General features: G+C 45.6%; 2 protein-coding genes across 3 annotated transcripts in view; one reads left to right on the plus strand and one right to left on the minus strand.

Annotated features, from left to right (window-relative positions):
- Positions 1-20,323, plus strand: part of ccdc142 (coiled-coil domain containing 142) — a 53,997-nt gene that overhangs the window by 22,990 nt on the left and 10,684 nt on the right. For both annotated transcript variants that reach the window (XM_059516470.1, XM_059516471.1), the window contains exons 7-9: positions 2,948-3,062; positions 3,161-3,338; positions 3,437-3,648. In XM_059516470.1, the coding sequence (XP_059372453.1) occupies positions 2,948-3,062; positions 3,161-3,338; positions 3,437-3,648 (505 nt within the window). The remainder of the gene's footprint in view (positions 1-2,947; positions 3,063-3,160; positions 3,339-3,436; positions 3,649-20,323) is intronic.
- Positions 134-2,252, minus strand: LOC132109295 (E3 SUMO-protein ligase ZBED1-like). Its single transcript, XM_059515307.1, has 3 exons — positions 1,578-2,252; positions 1,085-1,445; positions 134-225 (listed from the first exon to the last, which is right to left on the minus strand). Exons 1-3 carry the CDS (start codon positions 2,250-2,252, stop codon positions 134-136), a joined length of 1,128 nt encoding a protein of 375 aa, XP_059371290.1.

Genomic DNA, 20,323 nt, shown 5'->3' on the forward strand with positions numbered 1-20,323 from the left:
ATTACCTTAGATTGAGCTATTTCCATCTACATACACCACGTGTCACACCTTACATGGAAGTCACCACCATGTTTGTACAGTAGCAATTAAGTAAATATAATTTTAATATAATATATAATAATATAATATAATATCATCGTCCATCGTGATGGTTGACTGATATCATGATGGAGAGACACCATCGTGATGCCACGCCCCCGCCCCGCTGCGAGTCTACACCATAGACTGCAAAAAATACACACACTAATCCTAGTCTCTTCTATAGACTATAGTTAATCTAAAATCTTTGCAGGAATTGCTCTGTAAATTAAATTGAGAATATTACTAATGCATATATGCTATTTTAAATACTCACTGTAGTCTATTCCAGAGACGTGACGTGTGTTAGTATGTGAAAATACGGTGTGAGGCATTTGATCTTGACATTGTTAGAATCTTGTCTTTTTTTACATGTTAAACACTGTACATTTATTTTAAATTTTGTACAAGAAAACAGGCCTTATTGATGAATTATTAGTATCCTATTGTAGTGTCTCGTGAGATCGTGCTCATTGTTACATAGATGTGTGGCTTTACTGCACTGAAGCGGCAGTTTAAACCCAGAATTCAGCGAACGTCAATTAACTTTTGTCTGGTTAATAAATACCTTTAAAGACAATTTTCCTTGGTCATGATGTCAAATCAAATGAAAGAATGAAGGTAATTCAGATAACACAAATTTATTAAAACACAGAAGAACAACAAAGAACAAGAAAACGGGAACAACACTCAGACCGAAACGCGGGATTTACATACATAGACCATGTTTAAATTTCGATGTTTCTGGCCAGAAATACCAGTATGTTCACTTTGTCTGGTTTTAATAAGCTGCGAATTAGAGTAACTACACTCCCCGCTGTGCTGAAGACCTGCTCTGATGGAGTACTGGTAGAACATATGCACAGATATTTCCGTGCTAATATGGCCATGAACGGAAACCTTTTTTCGTTCGTTTTTTTCGTGGGCCCTCTTCCCCATCGATGGCCATTTTCTGCAGGTTTCATATGGTCCCCTCGGTATCTTGGGTCAAGCAGTGTTGCTTTACGCATCATCCTCTGGATGGTGTCATCACCATATCTGCCGTCCATCTGCTCCAGGATGACACGCCTCAGGCCGGCTGTCGGTTTGGAATCATCACCTGACTCCTCTAGCACACCTTCTAAATTGGCCAACATGGGCAGCAGTGAGGACACCGTTACGTAATTTTCTCCAGAGAGAATGTCTGTGGAGTCCGCTACTGGCTTCAGTGCGTTGTTCACAGATTCCAGAACACTTATGTCTTGCCATGTCAGCTGGGGGAGTGGGCGGCGGCTTTTGTCTTGGGCAAACACACGTTTGATGGCTTGCTCCTGCTCCAGCATTCTCTCCACCATTTGCTGTTTTGAGCCCCATCGTGTTGCACAGTCCTGTCAGTAAAGACGCAGTAAATAATAAAATACATATTAAGTAATTTAAACAATAATGTAATTTTTTTAAACATTTTTTTTAATAGTTTTTAAATAATTTGTTCGTTGTTAGATAACTGTTTTAAAAATTACCGTGATCAGTGAGTGCTCAGGGAGTTTCATTTCCACTTGTGCTTTCTGCAGTTCACGTCGCCTTAGCCAGCTGTGCGAAAACGCAGTGTTGACTGCCCGGCAAACCCCGAAAGCTTGGTCTGTGCTGGCCCTCTGTTGCGCAAGCGAGTTGTTTATGGCCAGGTTCAAGCTGTGCCCAAAGCAACTTAACCATGGCCATTTCAACTGCCAGATGGCTGCAACAATATTCGCCCCATTGTCGGTAGTTATACAGGCAATTTGTTTCTCCTGTAGTTTCCAGTCATTAATTGCCTCGCGCAGTGCTTCTTCCAAATTATCTGCTGTATGGCGTTCGGGCATGAAACAAGTTTGTAAGCATTTGGACTGCAGTGTCCACTCTTTATTTACATAATGCACTGACACTGACATGTAGGGCATCATATTGCAGCTGGACCACATGTCCGTTGTCAGGGCCAAATATTCTACATCACCCAGCTCTTTCGTGATGTTACTTCTAACCTCGTTGAAAAGGTTTGGGATAGCCGTCTTTGAGAAATATTTCCGACCTGGCAGCTCATACTGTTTATCAAAGGTATGCACTGCAGCATGGCCTTGAACGACGGCTTCTCCACTGTATTGAACGAAACCATTTCTTTGGCCAGGAAGCGAGTTACCGCATCTGTCAACTGCCTCCATCTGTCACTGTCGGTTTTATATTTAGTGCCTTTTACAAAAGCCCCAAAAAATTGCCATATAGGCGGAGTAGTACCCTTTTTTGCAACCAATACTAACGCCATTGTATCAACTCTTTAAGTGGAAGGACGCTACTTTTTTTCCCCTCACGTGCAACCTATTGGAAAGCCCGGATGACGAAATTATAGTTTTTAAGAAGAAAAAAAATATTTATGTAAAAAGAAATATTAAAAATATATTAAAAAGTGCACAACTCTTCTTAAGTGTAAGGACGCTAGTTTTTTTTCCCCTTACGTGCAACCTATTGAAAATCGCGGATGAGTCTTTAGTTGGGAAATAAAATAAAGTAAAATAACGAATAATAATTATACAATAACGAAAAATTTAAAATACCCCCCCCCCCAGCCTTGGTAAGCATAAGATAAGTTTTTCAAAAGTTTAAAAAGTTTACTCAAAAGAAAAGCAAAACTAAACTAAATCAATAGATGGTGAATACAAGTGGCATGAACATTTTAATGTAACAACAGGGAAACATAAAAATCACACATGAAATTACCTCTTTAAAGAACTCTTTAAATTGTATATATATATATATATATATATATATATATATATATATATATATACATATATATATACATATACATATATATATATATATATATAGTATGACCTACTCCGTTTGTCTGATATTGCAGGCTTCCTCTGATCTTGTCCTAAGAACCTTTTCTATAGACTGCAAGAAAATGTCTGTGGAGATCTTTGAGCAAACCATGCCATCAGCAAAGCATTGGAGGATCAATCACAAAACCGGTACAAATGCAATTAATGAAAATGTACAGTGGTTTGGGTCTTCTTGTAGACTGCTAAATCCTCCTAAATTATTTTAAAATGATGTACATTATTTTTAGAGCTGCCCAGCGGTCCTAGTGATTATGCAGCCTCTGCAGCTCAGATTGTGATTGGTCAGGTGCTGGAGGGTGTTCAGCCTCTGCCTGATGATGTTCGTATTCTTGCTCTCGCTGAGGCTATGACGGCTTTCATGGAGGCCTGGATGGAGCACATCCTTAAACAGAAGATCAAGTTTAGGTTAGTAAACATTGGGTGGTGCAGTGGTCTTACTGTAGTGGTTCATGTTCCATTCTTTCTTTCACGGTTCATGTTTCTGAATTCTTCATTTACTCTAGTATTCAGGGAGCTCTGCAGCTGAAGCAGGACTTCGACTTGATTCGAGATCTCATTCGTTCAGAGGAATATAGCCTCTCAGATGATCTGTACCAGAAGCTGCTGTCACTGCGTGTTTTTCATCAGGTGGACAATGCAATCGTGTGCCTGCTTCAGCAGCCTGTGGCCAAACCTTACCTGCCCTCTCGCAGCTGGGAGCCCTTCAGAAACTGCTGTGAGTTAATTCATTCCAAAAAAAAGGTCATGAACCGTTTTTAAACTATTTCATAAAGTTTACTGAGGTGCATTTATGATGTAAGTATTTTTTTAAAAGATCAAATAACATAAAATAGTCATAATTTAGAAATAAAAGACCATTTAAAGTATTTTAAATCCAGATAAAACTGTGCTGACAAACAGGAGAAACACTTTTCAATCTACAAGTAACATTTATTTATAAAGGATTTACAGTAGTAACACCAACTGTACCATGTCATTGTGGCAGAAATGTGGCATCTTTATCAAATTTTATTCTACTATTAATGTAGTAAAGGAGTAATGGGATATAATTTAGTGTTTTTGATTTTTTTTTATTAAGCTATATATTTGTGATGAAAAGCACAAAAATGCAGTATAGCTAACAGTGCAAACACAATGTAAAAAATAGATTAATTGTGCAGTGTAGACGGCATCATTAAAGGATCATCATTTTGATTGTGAGATTCCTGAACTCCTGTCACTGATAAACAGGGCCGTTCTTAGGGCAGACTGTTTTCAAGAGGAATAGTAAATTGTATTTTCTTTGCATTTTCCATATGTGGACACATAAATTGTGACATAATCCAAATGCAATCGCAAATACCTTTTTGAGTTTTCGCAAATGCACAGTGACTGACAAATTTCAAATGGAAAAGCAAAGTCCATTTGCAACTGTATTTCCCATGTTCTACAAGATCATATTTAAATAGCAATATTAATTACTATGTTTCTTTTTCACTCTCTCTGCATCAAGCATCCAACTTATCTGACTAGTAAAATGTCATCTGGGGCAGGCAATTTCAGTATGGTCACATTTAGAGCTGTGCGATTTGGGGAAATATCTAATTGCGATTTTTTTTTTTTTTTTTGGACAGATTTTTGCGCAAATTTGCAAAGTCAAAGCTTCAGCTCAATATTGTCAATAATGTGCAACGCGGTATGAGTATCATTACCCAGCTTAAAAAATTAAAATTCTTACAGTTTCCATTAAACCATTACAAAATTCATTTTTGTTTTAGGCATTATTACAATAGGAATTACTGTTGTTCTGTTGGTTGCCATCTGCCATATTACATCCCACCGATAAAATCCATCAAATAGACACCGTTACAGTTTACATTAAACCAATACAGTTCCAATTATAACCCTGAAATCCATTCAATTTTCAATTGTGTTTTGGGAGGGGTTCAATATATATATTTTTTATTTATTTTTTCAGCAGGCAAGATTATAATGGTATAACTACTTTTACAGAATTAACTTAATTACTGAATTTCACTGGAAATATATATATTGTAAAGAAAGAACTGTATTTCTTTAGTCAAATATTAAAGTATTACATATGTTACATTATATTTGGGATTTTAAGAACTAGTGGAAAATGTGCTGAATGTTTCATTGCATCCAAGTGTAAGGAGTTGAATTGTCAAGTCAAGTCAAGTCACCTTTATTTATATAGCGCTTTAAACAAAATACATTGCGTCAAAGCAACTGAACAACATTCATTAGGAAAACAGTGTGTCAATAATGCAAAATGATAGTTAAAGGCAGTTCACCATTGAATTCAGTGATGTAATCACTGTTCAGTTTAAATAGTGTCTGTGCATTTATTTGCAATCAAGTCAACGATATCACTGTAGATGAAGTGACCCCAACTAAGCAAGCCAGAGGCGACAGCGGCAAGGAACCGAAACTCCATCGGTGACAGAATGGAGAAAAAAAACCTTGGGAGAAACCAGGCTCAGTTGGGGGGCCAGTTCTCCTCTGACCAGACGAAACCAGTAGTTCAATTCCAGGCTGCAGCAAAGTCAGATTGTGCAGAAGAATCATCTGTTTCCTGTGGTCTTGTCCTGGTGGTCCTCTTAGACAAGGTCTTTACAGGGGATCTGTATCTGGGGCTCTAGTTGTCCTGGTCTCCGCTGTCTTTCAGGGCTGTAGATGTCCTCTTAGGTGCTGATCCACCATCTGGTGTGGATACGTACTGGATCCGGGTGACTGCAGTGACCCTCTGATCTGGATACAGACTGGATTTGGTGGCTACGGTGACCTCGGAATAAGAGAGAAACAGACTAATATTAGCGTAGATGCCATTCTTCTAATGATGTAGCAAGTACATCGGGTGTTATGGGAAGTGTTCCCGGTTCCGGTTTACCTAATTTATGCAGCCTACAAATCCTTTAACGGATTTGGATATTAAAAGCATATTAGTATGTTATGTGTAAGCCAGGTTAAAGAGATGGGTCTTTAATCTAGATTTAAACTGCAAGAGTGTGTCTGCCTCCCGAACAATGTTAGGTAGGTTATTCAAGAGTTTAAGCACCAAATAGGAAAAGGATCTGCCGCCCACAGTTGATTTTGATATTCTAGGTATTATTAAATTGCCTGAGTTTTGAGAAAGTAGCGGACGTAGAGGATTATAATGTAAAAGGAGCTCATTCAAATACTGAGGTGCTAAACCATTCAGGGCTTTATAAGTAATAAGCAATATTTTAAAATCTATACGATGTTTGATAGGGAGCCAGTGCAGTGTTGACAGGACCAGGCTAATATGGTCATACTTCCTGGTTCTAGTAAGAACTCTTGCTGCTGCATTTTGGACTAGCTGTAGTTTGTTTACTAAGCATGCAGAACAACCACCCAATAAAGCATTACAATAATCTAACCTTGAGGTCATAAATGCATGGATTAACATTTCTGCATTTGACATTGAGAGCATAGGCCGTAATTGAGATATATTTTTGAGATGGAAAAATGCAGTTTTACAAATGCTAGAAACGTGGCTTTCTAAGGAAAGATTGCGATCAAATAGCAAACCTAGGTTCCTAACAGATGACGAAGAATTGACAGAGCAACCATCAAGTCTTAGACAGTGTTCTAGGTTATTACATGCAGAGTTTTTAGGTCCTATAATTAACACCTCTGTTTTTTTCAGAATTTAGCACTAAGAAATTACTCGTCATCCAGTTTTTTATATCGACTGTGCATTCCATTAGTTTTTCAAATTGGTGTGTTTCACCGGGCCGTGAAGAAATATAGAGCTGAGTATCATCAGCATTACAGTGAAAGCTAACACCATGTTTCCTGATGATATCTCCCAAGGGTAACATATAAAGCGTGAAGAGTAGCGGCCCTATTACTGAGCCTTGAGGTACTCCATACTACACTTGTGATCGATATGATACATCTTCATTCACTGCTACGAACTGATGGCGGTCATATAAGTAAGATTTAAACCATGCTAATGTACTTCCATTAATGCCAACAAAGTGTTCAGTTCAGTTATGCAAAAGAATGTTGTGGTCAATTGTGTCAAACGCAGCACTAAGATCCAATAAAACTAATAGAGAGATACAACCAAGATCAGATGATAAGAGCAGATCATTTGTAACTCTAAGGAGAGCAGTATCAGTACTATGATAAGGTCTAAATCCTGACTGGAAACACTCACATATACCATTTTTCTCTAAGAAGGAATATAATTGTGAGGATACCACCTTTTCAAGTATCTTGGACAGAAAAGGGAGATTCGAGATTGGTCTATAATTAACTAGTTCTTTGGGGTCAAGTTGTGGTTTTTTGATGAGAGGCTTAATAACAGCCAGTTTGAAGGTTTTGGGGACATATCCTAATGACAATGAGTAATTAATAATAGTCAGAAGAGGATCTATGATTTCTGGAAGCACCTCTTTTAGGAGCTTAGATGGTATAGGGTCTAACATACATGTTGTTGGTTTAGATGATTTAACAAGTTTATACAATTCTTCCTCTCCTATAGTAGAGAATGAGTGGAACCGTTCCTCAGGGGGTCTATAGTGCATTGTCTGATGCGATACTGTAGCTGACGGCTGAATGGTTGCAATTTTATCCCTAATAGTATCGATTTTAGAAGTAAAGGAGTTCATAAAGTCATTACTGCTGTGATGTTGGGAAATGCTTTTCTGTAGGATAGGTTACTTTCCCACCAAGCAATAAGAAATACCTTTACTTTTGTTTTCCTCCAGCTGCGCTCCATTTTTTGGGTTGCTCTCTTTAGGGTGTGAGTATGCTCATTATACCATGGTGTCATACTGGTTTCCTTAACCTCCCTGAAGCGTAAAGGAGCAACTTTATTTAAGATGCTAGAAAAGAGAGAGTCTGTAGTTTCTGTTACATCATCAAGTTGTTCTGAGGTTTTGGATATGCTAAGGAATTTGGATACATCAGGAAGATAACTTAAAAAGCAGTCTTTTGTGGTAGAAGTTATGGTTCTTCCATACTTGTAACAAGAAGTAGAATTTACAATTTTGGCTATATGAAGTTTGCACCAAACTAAATAATGATCTGAGATATCATCACTTGGCTGGATAATTTCAACACTATCAACATCAATTCCATGTGACGGTATTAAATCTAGAGTATGATTTCGACAATGAGTAGGTCCTGAAACGTGTTGTCTAACCCCAGATAGAGTTCAGAATGTCTATAAATGCTGATCCCAATGCATCTTTTTCATTATCAACATGATATTAAAATCACCAACTATTAAAACTTTATCTGCAGCCAGAACTAACTCGGATGTAAAATCACCAAACTCTTAAATAAAGTCTGTATGGTGCCCTGGTGGCCTGTATACAGTAGCCAGTACAAACATAACGGAATTTATCATTAACATTTGTTTCTCTGGATAATGTTATATGAAGCACCATTACATCAAACGAGTTACACTTGAAGCCTGCCCTCTGAGAAATCCTGAAAACATTGTTATAAATTGAAGCAACACCTCCTCCTTTGCCTTTTAGACGCGGCTCATGTTTATAACAGTAATCTTGGGGGGTGGACTCATTTAAAATAATGTAATCATCAGGTTTTAGCCAGGTTTCTGTCAAACAGAGCACATCTAGATTATGATCAGTGATCATATTATTTACAAAAAGTGTTTTTGTAAAAAGGGATCTGATATTCAATAAGCCAAGCTTTATCATTTGTTTATCCGTATTGCATCTGTTTTTTATTTGTTGAACCTCAATTAAATTGTTAATCTTAACTTGGTTTGGACGTTTTTTTGTATTTTCTAGTTCGGGGAACAGAAACAGTCTCTATAGTGTGATATCTAGGTGAAAGAGTCTCTATGTTCTGAGAATTAGCTGACCTCTGTGACGTGAGGCAGCTAGCAGACGGTCGGTTTAGCCAATCTGTCTGCTTCCTGGCCTGGGCCCCAGTTAGTCAAGTATAAACACTTAGACTATTTGCCATATTTCTAGAGAGAAGAGTGGCGCCACCCCAGGAGGGATGAAGACCATCTCTTTTCAACAGGTCAGGTCTGCCTCAAAAGCTCGTCCAATTGTCTATGAAACCTATGTTATTCTGTGGGCACCACTTAGACATCCAGCCATTGAGTGATGACAATCTGCTACGCATCTCGTCACCACGGTAAGCAGGGAGGGGACCAGAGCATATTACAGTGTCTAACATCATGCTTGCAAGTTCACACACCTCTTTAATGTTATTTTTAGTGATCTCCGACTGGGGAAGTCGAACATCATTAGCGCCGGCATGAATAACAATCTTACTGTATTTACGTTTAGCATTAGCCAGCACTTTTAAATTTGCCAATATGTCAGGCGCTCTGGCTCCCGGTAAACATTGGACTATGGTGGCTGGTGTCTCTATATTCACGTTCCGTACAATAGAATCACCTATAACTAGAGCACTTTCGTCAGGTTTCTCAGTGGGTGCATCACTGAGTGGGGAGAACCTGTTTAATGTTTTGATCGGAACATAAGAGCGGTGTTTTGACCCACGACGCTGCCACCCAGTTGCCCTGCTGCAGGGGCTCTGTTGCCGGAACCGAACAATGTACAGGAATCCCTGAGCTAGATGCGTCCAAAGCCATATCTAGAGCCCTAACATTCTTACTGTCCTCAATTAAAGTTCGGATGCGTGTCTCTAATTCTGAAATCTTCTCTGTCAGCCTAACTATTTCCCTGCATTTATCACATGTGAATCCCTCATCTGCGACAGAGATAGATAAACTGTACATGTGACGAGGTGCAAATAACAATAGCAGGAGAAGCCATTACTCACCGTGCTTGATGAAATATTCTTACAACAGTTGTTTGATGAACTTGTGAAAAACTGGAGCGAGAGAGAGGAGAGAAGAAAAGAGAACAGTGATAGGTTCGAATGAAAGCACTTATGACAAGCTAACGAGTGCTAACGCTTTGCAGGTGCACTACACTCACGGATATAAAATAAAAGTGAACGATCAAAATTAATCTGATAAGATTGATCTATAATATCACAAATATGGTGTGAATATTAAGTTATATTTTATCACTTTAAAAAAAAACAGAGTGATCGTTAGATAAAGATTCTAGAGAAAAAAAATAAAAACGGCTACACGGAGCTACGATTAGCTACAGAAGGCCAACAGGAAGTAGAGAAAACACTGTCCAACAGCAACACCCGCAGTCGTGTAAGTATTGTGTAAGTAATTAGTAAGCAGTTAGACTGAATTTACATTTGTTTAAAACACGGGGCCAGGCACGAGTCGACGCAGGTTGCACGGGTGCGTCAAGTCTCATCCATACTGCCAGATGCGCTTGTGGAGAGGTGCAGGGAATATAACCTAGCGTGATGAAACAGGCTGCATGAATGCAGCAAGTATAAAAGCATGATTCGCACCGAGTGGGGCAGAGAGGAGTGAGTATAAGAAGCATTCAGAGACATAGTCTGTGTGTGCGGTCTTCTGAATTGGGAAAAGTGAACATGCATTATAAACTTATTTCAAATTAATCTGTTGGGGAGATAAATATGGAATGCCAAAGCTGCCAATTTGAAAAAGAAATAAATACATAAATAAATATACAAATAAATGTAAATAAGAATAAATAAATACATAAATATATAAATAAATATACATAGAAAAGCAAAAAAACTAAAATAAATAATTATTTATACATTTATTTCCATATTTATGTAGACATTTATTTTTTCCATATTTATTTATTTAATCTTTTATCTATTTATACATTTATTCATTTCTACATTTATTTATTTATTTTTACATTTATTTATTTATACATTTATTTATTTCTTCATTTATTTCTTCCTACATTTCTTCCTGCCTTTACCTCAGACATAGCAATCGAGCTCAGAGTAAGCGAAGGCGAAGGGTTGAGGCCACAGTGACGCCTATTGTGTGGTGAAATACAATTAGTATAGTTCTCTTACGAGAGCTCTCTCGTACTGTGTCTTAGCTAAGACGCTACGGGAAAAGTCTCTTTTCACGAAATACTGAAGCAAAAAATTATCCTTAATTTTGTATTTTTTTAAAGCGCATTTGCAGCAGTACACAGCCATAGGCGAGACGGCTCGTTCGCTCATTGGCTTGTTCTGCGGCAACTGCACAGCCTATCGAGCGCAGGCTGATGCAACATCAGACCAATAAAAGGCTTCGCGCCCTTCTTGCCACTTCCCGCCGAAACGGGTGTGGCTCAACCTATAAAAGGAGCTCGAAAAGGCTGACTCACCTGATTTTTCATCTCTTCAGCGAAGCTCACGCATCGCTGGATCACGAGGAAGCAAGCGCCGTCTGGAAGAGCATATCAGCAGGACGAGCCATCCTGAAGCTGCTTGCACCGCCGCCTTCCACTGCCGTTCCTGCTGCGCTATCCGGCGCCCATATCCTTTACAATCCTTGTTCTGTAATATTCTGTGTGTGTGTTCGCCCTGCGACGCACATTCACAAAAGAGCTGCGTCTTTTTAAAGATGCCTTCGTGCGGCTCGTGCAGAACCCCGCTCAGCGAAGGAGATCGTCACGTCATCTGCGTCTCCTGTCTGGGTGAAGACCATGCAGCGCTCGCGCTCGCTGATGGCGGATGCCCTCATTGCGAGTTGATGCCTATGGTGACTCTGAGGACTCGCCTGGCATCCTTCTCGAAGCCTGCATCATCCGCTGCGCCGTAAGAAGCGCCGCTCGCAGCGCCTACCAGAACCGCCTCCAGCTCGGCCGAGCTCGCCGGTTCCCTCCCCTTCGCCGGTCTCCCCTGCATCGCTTCCCGATGCTCAGCGTCCGCTGCTTGCCGACGCGTCATCGGAGGAAGTGGATCTCAGGCCCGCGTCGGAGGAAGAAGACACGTGCTCTCTGCTTGCTTCGGGCAGTGAGGGTTGGGCGAGCTCCGTGGATCTCGCGCCCGCTGCTCAGAGGCCCAGCAGACGTGGGGATATCGATAAGAAACTGATGCGTGTACTCTCGTTGGCTGCGGCGAGCCTCGGCCTCGAGTGGTCTGCACCAGCGCCCCCTTCACGTTCCCGGCTGGATGGTAGCTATCTTCCGGATGAGCGCTGTTTCTCAAGCTCAAAACACGCCCCTTTTCTTCCTGAGCTTCACGAAGAAGTGGCGAAGGCTTGGGACGCTCCATTCTCAGCGAGAATCCGCTCATCTGTTTCGTCAGCATTCTCCACACTGGACGGTGCTAAGAACAGAGGCTACCTGTCACTTCCGCCGGTGGAACAGGCTATAGCAGCGCACCTTTGCCCGCCCTCTGCTGGACGGCGGACTAAGGCGGCGTTGCCATCCAAAGCCTGCCGCATGACGTCATCGCTGCTCGCACGGATATTCTCTGCTGCTGGGCAGGCTGCGTCTGCATTACACACTATGGCTACGCTACAGATCTTCCAGGGCGATCTTCTCCGCAAGCTGGATGAGATGGGACCTGATGCGATCTGTCTCGCGGATCTGAGGAGTGCTTCGGATCTCTCCCTCCGCGCTACTAAGTCCGCTGCACAGGCCATGGGACGGGTTATGGCTTCCGCTACGGTGGCTAAGAGGCATTTGTGGCTGACGCTTTCTGACATCAAGGAGTCTGAGCGCGCTGCTTTTCTTGACGCTCCGCTAACTCCTGCCGGCCTCTTTGGATCTTCCGTCAACGAGTTTGTGGAGAGATTCGCCGAGGACCAGAAAGCTTCACAGGCGTTCAAGCACTTCTTGCCGAAGCGCTCCAGTTCTGCAGATAGCAGCTCTAGACCGGCCCCACAGACGCCCCTTTTCTTCCTGAGCTTCACGAAGACGTGGCGAAGGCTTGGGACGCTCCATTCTCAGCGAGAATCCGCTCATCTGTTTCGTCAGCATTCTCCACACTGGACGGTGCTAAGAACAGAGGCTACCTGTCACTTCCGCCGGTGGAACAGGCTATAGCAGCGCACCTTTGCCCGCCCTCTGCTGGACGGCGGACTAAGGCGGCGTTGACATCCAAAGCCTGCCGCATGACGTCATCGCTGCTCGCACGGATATTCTCTGCTGCTGGGCAGGCTGCGTCTGCGTTACACACCATGGCGACGCTACAGATTTTCCAGGGCGATCTTCTCCGCAAGCTGGATGAGATGGGACCTGAAGCGATCTGTCTCGCGGATCTGAGGAGTGCTTCGGATCTCTCCCTCCGCGCTACTAAGTCCGCTGCACAGGCCATGGGACGGGTTATGGCTTCCGCTACGGTGGCTAAGAGGCATTTGTGGCTGACGCTTTCTGACATCAAGGAGTCTGAGCGCGCTGCGTTTCTTGACGCTCCGCTAACTCCTGCCGGCCTCTTTGGATCTTCCGTCAACGAGTTTGTGGAGAGATTCGCTGCGTCAGCAACGCAGCTCGGGACCCCGTTCTCACTCTTCGAGCCATCGCCCCGCGCCGAGGGAGCCGCGGCAGAGGATTGCGGTGAAGCCAGAAGCCCCGAAAGCATCCTAGCACTGCTGGGAAAGCGCCGGTGTTCGAGTTCCGCTGCGGCCGAGCTCTCACCCAAGCGCGCCGCTGTTGCAGTTCCAAGAGTTGTGACTGCCTCAGTGTCTTCTGCAATGCGCAAGCCTGCACGAGTGCCCGCTTGCCTGCAAACAAAAGCCGTTATCACGGCTACCCAGATGTTTCACAAAAAGAGTGTTTTTTCTGGTGTTCCGGCCACGGCCGATGGTGCTATCAATGTTGTGATGATGCCCACTCCTCAGTGCCCATCTCCACATGTAAGCACAGCCCTACACACAGGGCCTGCGCCCATAATGTCGACTCAAGTCGGTCGTGCACACTACATAGTAAACGTGCCCACCCCTCAGTGCCCACAATTACTATGTCACACGCGTCATGTGGTTTCTGTAAAAACGAAACCCGTGCACGCTCGTCCGGCCACGGCCGATGGTGCTTTAAATGCAGTGACGATGCCCACTACCCAGTGCCCATCCCCGCATGTAAGCACAGCCCTGCACACAGGGCTAGCGCACATAAGATCGACACAGATCGGTCGAGCGCGCCGCATAGTAAACGTGCCCACTTCCCAGTGCCCACATACACTATGTCACTTACGGCGCGGGGCTTCTGTAAAAACGAGGCCCGTGCACGTACATTCTGCACAGGCAGACGGCGAGTTGAAAGTGGTAAAAGTGCACACATGCAGCCCACGGTTACTCGCAGATATATCGAGTCCCACGGGACCCGCCCAGCCTCCCTCCAGTCGGTTAAGCGCCGGAACGGGGTCGAGGATGAGCGATCTGCCCGCTGTGATCAGCGCGCTCCCAGCCTCAGATGCGCAGCACACTCGAGCGCCGCCGTTGCCCAGTCAACAGAGCGCGTGTCGCATCCAGCCCTTAGCCATTCATGCAGATGCATGGTCAGCGCTCAGGGGTTTCGGATTGGGTGCTAGGCATTATAAAGAGAGGCTACTCGCTACAGTTTTCTCGACGCCCACCGCGCTTTTCAGCGCGCGTCGAAACTACCGTCAAAACAGAAGTAGCACACATACTTTGGGCCGAAATATCAAAACTGTTGAGCAAAGGGGCTGTAGAGCCTGTGTCTCAAGCTCAAAGCGAGGGGGGGCTGTACAGCAGATACTTTCTGGTGCCCAAGAGAGACGGGGGTCTCAGGCCCATACTGGATCTAAGACAGCTGAACAAGGCATTGATGAAACGCAGTTTCAAAATGCTCACGACCAGGAAGCTCCTCGCGCAGATTCGCAGAGGGGACTGGTTCATGTCAATAGATCTGAAGGACGCGTATTTTCAAATACAGATAGCGTCAAACCACAGGCGGTTTTTGAGATTCGCCTTCGAGGGCCAGGCATACCAGTTTGCAGTCCTGCCATTCGGCTTGTCCGTAGCTCCTCGTACGTTTACGAGGTGCATGGATGCAGCGCTCGCTCCTCTCAGACTCAAAGGCATATGAGTGCTGAATTATTTGGACAACTGGCTGGTTCTGGCCCGATCACGAGCAGAGCTTGTGGACCACAGGGCCGTTTTACTTGATCACCTCGAGAAGCTCGGCCTCAGTGTCAATTGGGCGAAGAGTTCGCTGAACCCCAGTCAGACGATCCTGTTTCTGGGTATAGTTCTGAACTCGTGTTCCATGACGGCGCGACTGTCACCACAGCGCACGATGGGCATTCAGCGTGCAGCGAGTTCTTTTCGCTGCGGCGCGACTGTGTCGCTCAAACATTGACAAAAGATGCAGGGTCTCATGGCCTCAGCATCTCCGGTTCTGCGGCTGGGCCTGCTCCGCATGCGCCCCCTGCAGTTCTGGCTGAAGGCTCGGGTGCCGCGCAGAGCGATGGCGTCTGGTCGGCTGCATTTCAAGGTCGATCAGAGCTGTGTTGCGGCTCTAGCACCTTGCACAGCGAACGGCTGGTACCGATCAGGTGTAAGCCTGGGGACTTCCCCGAGTGTGAAAATGGTGTCGACGGACGCCTCCACTTCGGGATGGGGAGCGCTGCTCGAAGGCAGACCGTCCTTTGGCCTATGGTCAGAACGGGAAAAGCTCCATCATATCAACTGCCTGGAAATGCTGGCAGTGGAGAACGCGCTGACGCGCTTTTGTCCCCATATCAAGGATCACCACGTCGTAGTCCGTTCGGACAACATGTCCGTGGTGTCCTACATAAATCGCCAGGGCGGTCTCGGGTCCCGAAACCTGTGCAGGCTGACGGAACGCCTCCTGATTTGGGCTCAACGCAACGTGCGCTCGCTGAGAGCAGTGCATGTGCCTGGACTGCAGAATCTGGGTCCAGACAGGCTGTCCAGAGGCAATGTCCCTACGGGAGAAAGGTCTCTACACCCGCAAACAGTCCGGCTGTTGTGGGAGAGATTTGGCATGGCGGAGGTGGACCTCTTTGCGTCCCACGAAAACGCTCACTGCCCCGCGTTCTTTTCCAAGAACGAAAGCGCGCTGTCACGGAAATGGCCGTGCTGCCCGCTTTATGCGTTCCCTCCCGTCTCCCTCCTTCCGCAGGTGATAGAACGGGTGAGAGAAATGAGATGTTCAATACTGCTTGTGGCACCTCTTTGGAAGAACCAACCATGGTTCCCAGATTTGATGCAATTAGCAGATGTCGCCCCGTGGCCGGTACCATTGAGGAGAGATCTCCTCTCGCAGGCCAAGGGCTCGATTTGGCACCCTCAACCGGAGTTGTGGTCCCTCCATGTATGGGCACTCAACGGTTACCCGCTGATCTCGCAGTGGGAGTGCTAAATACCATCACTCAGGCTAGAGCTCCGTCGACACGACGTCTGTATGCCTCGAAGTGGTCGGTGTTCTCCAGCTGGTGCACAGCTCAAGGTTATTCACCCCTTAGTTGTGAGGTGACGGAGGTCCTCTCCTTCCTACAGGAGCTGTTGGATAAGGGCAGAGCCCCATCCACGCTCAAAGTTTATGTGGCGGCCATCGCGGCGTTTTCTGAAACGGCGTCCGGTCAGTCAATAGGAAGGAACGATTTAGTCCTCCGGTTCCTCAGAGGAGCTAGGAGGCTGAATCCTCCCAGACCTCCGTCAGTCCCTATGTGGGACCTCGCGGCAGTTTTGGAGGCCTTGAAGGGTTCCCCATTTGAGCCTATCCAATCGGTTAGCCTTCAGCATCTGTCGTTCAAGACAGTATTCTTGTTGGCTCTCGCTTCTGTAAAGTGTGTGGGTGATTTGCACGCGCTCTCGGTGAGCCAGTCGTGCTTGGAGTTTGGGCCCAATGACTCAAGGGTCATACTCAAACCTAGGCATGGTTATGTGCCGAAATCCCTCAACACACCGTTTCGGGCTCAGGTTATTGCCCTGTCTGCCCTGCCGGTGTCAGGGGAGGATGGAGACTCAAGTCTTCTTTGCCCTGTCAGGGTTTTAAGAGCTTATGTGTCTCGCTCTGCTGCCTTTCGGCAGACGGAGCAGCTATTTGTCTCGTTCGGTGGGCGTTCCAAGGGAATGGCTGTTTCGAGACAGACTCTATCCAGATGGATAGTTGACGCCATAGCGTTAGCTTACGCTTCCAGGGGCCTTCAGTGCCCGTTGGGCGTCAGAGCACACTCCCCAAGAGGCGTCGCCTCGTCGTGGGCGTGGTCTACTGGGATCTCCTTGCAGGATATATGTATGGCGGCGGGTTGGGCCTCGCCGTCTACATTTATCAGGTTCTATAACCTGGAGGTTCCCGCCTTGCAAGCAAGGCTGCTGTCGGTATAGAAGAATCAGGGCCCTGAGGGGAATTCTGAGGTCATGAGCGCTATGCGATGCCGACTGTTATATGGGCAGTATTGCGTAAGACCCGCATTGCCACATTGGTCAGGCCTTGCCTCGGCTGTGTGATGTCATATTGCCGCATTTACGGATGCTGCTAGATATGGGACGGAGGGCTTTCCCCCTTTTTTGTCCCGGACTCTCTGTGAGTCCCTCAGGTGACTGTGCACTGTAAATCCTGGGCGTTGCTTCAGGTTTATTGGTGTGTGATCCCTGCGCGCACGGCGTTTTACATCGGGTTCCCGTTGCGTCTTAGCTAAGACGCAGTACGAGAGAGCTCTCGTGAGAGAACGTACTCGGTTACTAAACGTAACTCGGTTCTCTTTAGAAGAGCGAACGTGTACTGCGTTCTCTGCCGTGCGTACGATTCACTCTGGTTCGCTTCGGCGATTAAATAAATCAGGTGAGTCAGCCTTTTCGAGCTCCTTTTATAGGTTGAGCCACACCCGTTTCGGCGGGAAGTGGCAAGAAGGGCGCGATGCGCCCTTATTGGTCTGATGTTGCATCAGCCTGCGCTCGATAGGCTGTGCAGTTGCCACAGAACAAGCCAATGAGCGAACGAGCCGTCTCGCCTATGGCTGTGTACTGCTGCAAATGCGCTTTACAAAAATACAAAATTAAGGATAATTTTTTGCTTCAGTATTTCGTGAAAAGAGACTTTTCCCGTAGCGTCTTAGCTAAGACGCAGTACTCGTTCGCTCTTCTAGAGAGAACCGAGGTTACGTTTAGTAACCGAGTATGTTCACTGACGTTGATACGGTCTGTGACTGCGAGGTATATGGTCAAAATCCTAAATCTTACTGTGTGACATGGATAGGCTACTCTTTATTCCGGACATGGCCGTAGAACATCGTTTGGTCTGGATTTGTAAAATGTCCTGGGCTAACAAACATGAAACGGGGACTCTGCAGTGCCTAATTTGTAAATTGCGAGGTCCCGGAACAAAGCGGGGTAACGGATGCCGGATGCATGTGATTACAGGAGGGAGAGGTGATGGAGCACTCGCGCAATCACATTTGTCAGCAGTTTAAGTGATTGACTGCATGCATCAGTTGCTTTTAGGGTCATTATGTTCATGAATAACATGGAAATGCCATGCAATTTTAAAACAACAATTTCCAGGCCTAAAAACATTTTGAAAAAGTTGTGGAATTTTATTTTACAAATCCCTGTATAATAGAGTCCTAAATTTCGGTGGGGGACTGTGTAGCTATGTCGCATGGTTTTAATAATTCTCGCAGCTTTCAAGTTTATAATGAGGAAAATTCCTGCATTTATTCAACATAGCTTGTAGGTTTGAATAATAAAATTAATCCACGCAAAATTTAAGATTAAATAATTCATTCGAAACCAGTCTTCGAATCCATGAACTCTCTTGCGCGCTTCTCATCAGCGCATCTCGTCTGCACAGTGACCTGCAGCACGCGCCGACACAAGACTTCACTCGCATCTCGTGACAGCTGACAGAACAGTCAGTTGACTAATCGGGTCATTGTTGCATTGTCACAAAAATGTATAATTTGCACACATTTTTAAGCTTTTTAAGCCATATGGTACTCGCGCGCTCCGAAGGCTGTATTATGTGCCCCTCACAGTCACATCCAAAGTTCACGCGTATAAGCAGTTCTCGCAGGCCAAGGGCTCGATTTGGCACCCTCAACCGGAGTTGTGGTCCCTCCATGTATGGGCACTCAACGGTTACCCGCTGATCTCGCAGTGGGAGTGCTAAATACCATCATTCAGGCTAGAGCTCCGTCGACACGACGTCTGTATGCCTCGAAGTGGTCGGTGTTCTCCAGCTGGTGCACAGCTCGAGGTTATTCACCCCTTAGTTGTGAGGTGACGGAGGTCCTCTCCTTCCTACAGGAGCTGTTGGATAAGGGCAGAGCCCCATCCACGCTCAAAGTTTATGTGGCGGCCATCGCGGCGTTTTCTGAAACGGCGTCCGGTCAGTCAATAGGAAGGAACGATTTAGTCCTCCGGTTCCTCAGAGGAGCTAGGAGGCTGAATCCTCCCAGACCTCCGTCAGTCCCTATGTGGGACCTCGCGGCAGTTTTGGAGGCCTTGAAGGGTCCCCCATTTGAGCCTATCCAATCGGTTAGCCTTCAGCATCTGTCGTTCAAGACAGTATTCTTGTTGGCTCTCGCTTCTGTAAAGCGTGTGGGTGATTTGCACGCGCTCTCGGTGAGCCAGTCGTGCTTGGAGTTTGGGCCCAATGACTCAAGGGTCATACTCAAACCTAGGCATGGTTATGTGCCGAAATCCCTCAACACACCGTTTCGGGCTCAGGTTATTGCCCTGTCTGCCCTGCCGGTGTCAGGGGAGGATGGAGACTCAAGTCTTCTTTGTCCTGTCAGGGTTTTAAGAGCTTATGTGTCTCGCTCTGCTGCCTTTCGGCAGACGGAGCAGCTATTTGTCTCGTTCGGTGGACGTTCCAAGGGAATGGCTGTTTCGAGACAGACTCTATCCAGATGGATAGTTGACGCCATAGCGTTAGCTTACGCTTCCAGGGGCCTTCAGTGCCCGTTGGGCGTCAGAGCACACTCCCCAAGAGGCGTCGCCTCGTCGTGGGCGTGGTCTACTGGGATCTCCTTGCAGGATATATGTATGGCGGCGGGTTGGGCCTCGCCGTCTACATTTATCAGGTTCTATAACCTGGAGGTTCCCGCCTTGCAAGCAAGGCTGCTGTCGGTATAGAAGAATCAGGGCCCTGAGGGGAATTCTGAGGTCATGAGCGCTATGCGCTGCCGACTGTTATATGGGCAGTATTGCGTAAGACCCGCATTGCCACATTGGTCAGGCCTTGCCTCGGCTGTGTGATGTCATATTGCCGCATTTACGGATGCTGCTAGATATGGGACGGAGGGCTTTCCCCCTTTTCTGTCCCGGACTCTCTGTGAGTCCCTCAGGTGACTGTGCACTGTAAATCCTGGGCGTTGCTTCAGGTTTATTGGTGTGTGATCCCTGCGCGCACGGCGTTTTACATCGGGTTCCCGTTGCGTCTTAGCTAAGACGCAGTACGAGAGAGCTCTCGTGAGAGAACGTACTCGGTTACTAAACGTAACTCGGTTCTCTTTAGAAGAGCGAACGTGTACTGCGTTCTCTGCCGTGCGTACGATTCACTCTGGTTCGCTTCGGCGATTAAATAAAT

Source organism: Carassius carassius, chromosome 29, assembly GCF_963082965.1.
Source record: "Carassius carassius chromosome 29, fCarCar2.1, whole genome shotgun sequence".
In the NCBI taxonomy this organism is placed as follows: Eukaryota; Metazoa; Chordata; class Actinopteri; order Cypriniformes; family Cyprinidae; genus Carassius; species Carassius carassius.

Coding starts and splice junctions, on each gene's coding strand:
- LOC132109295 (XM_059515307.1), bottom strand. CDS start 2,252: ATGGAGGCAGTTGACAGATGCGGTAACTCGCTTCCTGGCCAAAGAAAT. Junction 1,446..1,577: donor CTGAGCACTCACTGATCACG/GTAATTTTTAAA, acceptor CTTTACTGACAG/GACTGTGCAACACGATGGGG. Junction 226..1,084: donor CACCATCCAGAGGATGATGC/GTAAAGCAACAC, acceptor TATTTTTTGCAG/TCTATGGTGTAGACTCGCAG.